Source organism: Xenopus laevis, chromosome 3S, assembly GCF_017654675.1.
Source record: "Xenopus laevis strain J_2021 chromosome 3S, Xenopus_laevis_v10.1, whole genome shotgun sequence".
NCBI lineage: Eukaryota > Metazoa > Chordata > Amphibia > Anura > Pipidae > Xenopus > Xenopus laevis.
The window spans coordinates 39,432,994-39,437,993 of record NC_054376.1 but is presented as its reverse complement, the minus strand read 5'-3'; the positions used below and the strand labels follow the sequence as shown (position 1 = coordinate 39,437,993).

The following is a 5,000-nucleotide window of genomic DNA, read 5'->3' as shown; positions in this document are numbered from 1 at the left end:
TATATAGTGCCAACTTTGATGATATAATCAGTCCCTGCCTCAATAGTATGTTACTATTTCCCTACTACAGGTACAAACATACATACAGCAGGGATACTTTTATTTAAGAACTTACCTACTAGTGTGTTTTTGGCATGTTGGATGAAACCAGAGTAGCCAGAAGTTACAATAAACATGCCGGCAGCAGTGCTTAGTCAATGCACCACAGGGATGTGTAACTTCTAAGTTCTAGTGCCTTCTTTGTACATGGGGAGTATATTTACTAGAGTTCATGTGACTGGGGAGGAATATTCCATCAATAGTCATTAATATACTCAATGGTCCAGGAAAAGGATTGATTTGGCTAATCAATCAGGTTTTGTGTACTTTGAAGCAAACTGCACACATGTAATGCAACTCTGTTTGTGAGTTAACAATTTTATACGTAACGTTTCCCAGGCTGGATGTGGAAAGTGTTTTGTGTATGTTCCAGAGAACGTTATTGAGCACAGGCCACTTTATTTCCCGGTGGCTATTTTTTTTTTTATCTTTGTGCACATGTGGTAGTTTTCCCAAATCAGCCTCAATTGAACACACACAAGGCCCCTCCTGTGCTCTGCCAGTATGTGGGGCCCGGAATGGGGGGTATACACTTCTAAATTAAGGGATTAGACGCCGGACGTCTATGGATGACTATGTCACCTGATGTTGCCTGAACTATTCTGCAGTGACCAGGCTTCTCCTCCCATAAATGGAAGGGGCTTTTATTTCAGTTTCTCCCCCTCCCATGTGGGATCGAATACCGTGTTTACTACATATCCAAGAGGAGCTGCCTCATGCTCTGACATGGAAAATTACATTTGTAGAGAAAACCAGAGCGACCCCACTACCCAGACAATCAGGCATTTAAGCACTGAAATGGAATTAGAGATCCATACAACACCAAAAACAAAATGTTCTTGCCATCATTTATAAACAAGGGGCAAATTTGCACCTGGGCAGTACCCCATAGCAATCAAAGTTTCACTTTCATTGTTTTACCTGCAGGTGGCTGAAAAAAGCCAGTCACTGATTGGTTGCTATGGGTTACGGCCCAGGTGCAAATTTGCACAATGTTTATAATAAGCCACACCGTGTGACCTATGACCTCCTCCCCTGCCTTATATACTCTCTCTAGTATCTACTATCTAGTGAGGAACTCTAGCTTCTACCACTGTTTTTACCCTAAGGACTGGGACCCAAAAACCTTAGACCAGGGGCCCGCGCTCAGTACTATTATTCTTCTTCCTCCTCTCACTCAACCTCTATTCCCCTAGTGTATTTTCTTTACATACTATAATGTATTATTCCAGCTATTTAGCATCTTTCTCATACAAATAAGGAATGGCCATGAAATAGGCCAAATGTTTAGCAGCATGAGGGCCCACAGACACTGCAATCCAAAAACATACAGGCAGGTTAATTGGTTCATGATAAAAATGACCATAGTGTAAAGGTGGCCATATACGGGCCGATAAAAGCTGCCGACAGACCAAGTCGGCAGCTTATTGGCCCGTGTATGGGGGCCCCCGACGGGCTTCCCTGATCTAGATCTGGCCAAAAGTCGGCCAGATCTCGATGGGATTAAAAATCCAGTCGGATCGCGGGCGCATCTGTGTGACATCGCCAAACGAGCGGTTCTATCCATGTATGGCCACCTTAAATGTGACCAGGACAATTATAGAATGTAAGCTCCATTGGGGCAGGGACTGATGTGCATGATGTGAATGGTTTATCAACTCTGGAGAACATATTAAATTAGGAAACAAATGACGTATCCAGAAGTTGTTCCTTTAACATTTTAGGTGCACAGTGAATGCTCTAATTCTTCATATACAACTAAAAATAAATAAAGTTTTCCCCACACCCCCCTGGTCTAAACTAAAACTGTATTTCTGGGCATTTGAGCAGACAAGTAAAGGAACAGAAGTCTGAAAAACCCCAAGTGGCTGCGGAATGTCGCACAGATATTTTTAGTATTGCATATTGAGATTAATGTCTATGAATGCTTGGCCAATTTGCAATTGCCATTCATGCACTGTGAGTAAACTGTTGTGTGTCTGTGTGTATCTGTGTGTGTGTGTCTGTGTGTGTGTCTGTGTGTGTCTGTGTGTGTGTCTGTGTGTGTCTGTGTGTGTGTCTGTGTGTGTGTCTGTGTGTGTGTCTGTGTGTGTGTCTGTGTGTGTGTCTGTGTGTGTGTCTGTGTGTGTGTCTGTGTGTGTGTGTGTGTCTGTGTGTGTGTCTGTGTGTGTGTGTGTCTGTGTGTGTGTGTGTGTCTGTGTGTGCGCGTGTCTGTGTGTGCGCGTGTCTGTGTGTGCGCGTGTCTGTGTGTGCGTGTCTGTGTGTGCGTGTCTGTGTGTGCGTGTCTGTGTGTGCGTGTCTGTGTGTGCGTGTCTGTGTGTGCGTGTCTGTGTGTGCGTGTGTGTGTGTGCGTGTCTGTGTGTGTATCTGTGTCTGTGTATCTGTGTGTGCGTGTGTGTCTAAGCCTGGCCCAAAATATGGCAAAAGGAGACAAGACTAACAGTGACATGTATTCAATATAGAAAAGAGATGAAAGTTATTATTAAATGTAATTGCCATTGAGAGCAGAAACTCTGTCCTTTCATATCACCTGCACTGTTGGTCCTGACTATGTGAACAAAGATAACGAGTCAACTCTCCTCCAGCTAAGACACTCATTTACAATATGCCTTGCACAATTCTGGCAGTCTAGTTTTTTTTTTAAGAGGTCTGTTAATAACACAACATGCAAAGGTATTGTGGGAACTGAAGTCTTGGCCAGGGGAGAGCTGAACCCAAGTTTAGGAGATTCCCCCTCAAATATCTTTGGATGGGCAGAAGTGCATAATGTGATCCAATCAAAACGATTAAATCAGGCAGATCTGGCCCATCAACTGGGTTGCAAAATCGGTCAAAACAACTTAATAAAAAGCCAGTTTTCTTTCTTCTAATATATTACAAAACAATCTGGCTGGCACACCCCTTCCTTGTGACAGTTATATTTAGCCTTTCCCAGCCAGGGGTAATAAGAGAAGAAGAAAAACAACACAAAGTCTAAAACTTGAGTCCGTTCTTTGACTATCAATATGATAACAATTTTGCAGTCAAAACAGACAAGGGAGGGGACAAGACCTTGTGAACAGAGACACAAGACAGATACATGAGGTTCCAGGCGGCACAGCCAAGCCCTTGTTCTCACACTGGAACAAACTATTTAAAGGGAAACTCAAGGGGATGCAATTTGAAATACTTACTGCCTGCAAATATCGGTAAAACTACTCTTTAGTGCACCATTTCCTAGAGGGGTCAAAAACAGCAATCTGTCTGTATAACTATCTACCTATCTACAGCAACTTATATTTGAATATTACTATTACTTTAACAAGACCACAGCTCAGTGTGGGTATTTAAATTCTGTTTGGCACCAGTAATGTAATGCTCCTAATGTCTAGGGTTAAAATTAGAGAATCCAAGAAATGCCCCAGTTTTGTTCCATTATCTATTACTGCGGCTAGGAGATTTAAAGGGATACTGTCTTGGGAAAACATGTTTTTTTCAAAACAAATCAGTTAATAGTGCTGCTCCAGCAGATTTCTGCACAGAAATCCAATTCTCAAAAGAGCAGATTTTTTTCTATTCAATTTTGAAATCTGACATGGGGCTAGACATATTGTCAGTTTCCCAGCTGCCCCCAGTCATGTGACTTGTGCTTGCACTTTAGGATGGAACTACTTTCTGTCAGGCTGTTATTTCTCCTACTTAATGTAACTGAATCAGTCTCAGTGGGACTTGGCTTTTACTATTGAGTGTTGTTTTTAGATCTACCAGGCAGCTGTTATCTTGTGTCAGGGAGTGGTTATCTGGTTACATCTCCTTTGTTCTGTTGTTTGTCTGCTGGGGGGGGGAACGCCAACTTGCAGTGCAGCAGTAAAGAGTGACTAAAGTTTATCAGAGCACAACTCGCATGACTGGGGGCAGCTGGGAAACTGACAATATGTCTAGCCCCATGTCAGATTTCAAAATTGAATTTAAAAAAATCTGTTTGCTCTTTTGAGAAACGGATTTCAGTGCAGAATTCTGCTGGAGCAGCACTATTAACTGATGCGATTTGAAAAAAACATGTTTTCTCATGACAGGATCCCTTTAATCCCCACGGCTGTGCCCCTGAGTCCTATAGTGTGGGGGATCCATGCAGAATGTTAGTTCTACATGCCTATACACAAATCACTAATAAGGTAATTGTAATGTGACATACATGTGTGAGCACTTTCAAGCAAGATGTGTTATATACAAAACTTTCTATGGTTGTCACACAATATCCTAACTTCAATACAAACAGAAGAAAGTAGGTGAAACATACAGCATGTCAGGGCAGTTATCCGGCTTCTCCAGAAGGCCTCCTTCCATAACAAAGCGAAGAACCTGCTCATTGGACATGCCTTGGTAAGGCTGCTCTGCCAGAGTTGCAATCTCCCATAACACAACGCCAAAGGACCTGCAATGACAGTCAAGAAAAGACGGATGACTGGCAATCAAGGGTACTTAGCAACAATACCATTCAGTTGACAGAGGAGAAGCAAATTGTTCGCAGTAAATGTCCAACAATTCATGCAATGAAGGAGTTGACACACACCAGATGTATAGATGAAGAGATAGGAGATTCAAAACCAATTAAATGCAGAAAATAAAACACAGTGTTACTGCATGTACAAAGAGGGAGCTGAAACACAATACAGAGAAAGATTTAGGGCTGCTTGGCATTATGAAACCTGAAAGGATCATTTACCCTTGGCAATGTTATGTGAGAGCAGTACATTATGCACCATGATTTAATCATTTGGCCCCGCACTGTCCCTCATCCAATAAGTATCTGTTTAGGGAGTGTCTGTCTCCATTGGATATATACACAGTGCCCACACATATTTACACATCCAGGATCCATCATCATCATCATCATCATCATTTAAGACATTCAACAGTAA

At 42.2% G+C, this 5,000-nt stretch overlaps 1 protein-coding gene across 1 annotated transcript in view; it reads right to left on the bottom strand.

The window, feature by feature from the left end:
* igf1r.S (insulin like growth factor 1 receptor S homeolog) overlaps positions 1-5,000 on the bottom strand; it is a gene marked incomplete at its 5' end in the record, with an annotated part of 159,890 nt that overhangs the window by 1,191 nt on the left and 153,699 nt on the right. The window contains 1 exon segment of the mRNA NM_001088265.1: positions 4,379-4,513. Within this exon segment, the coding sequence (NP_001081734.1) occupies positions 4,379-4,513 (135 nt within the window).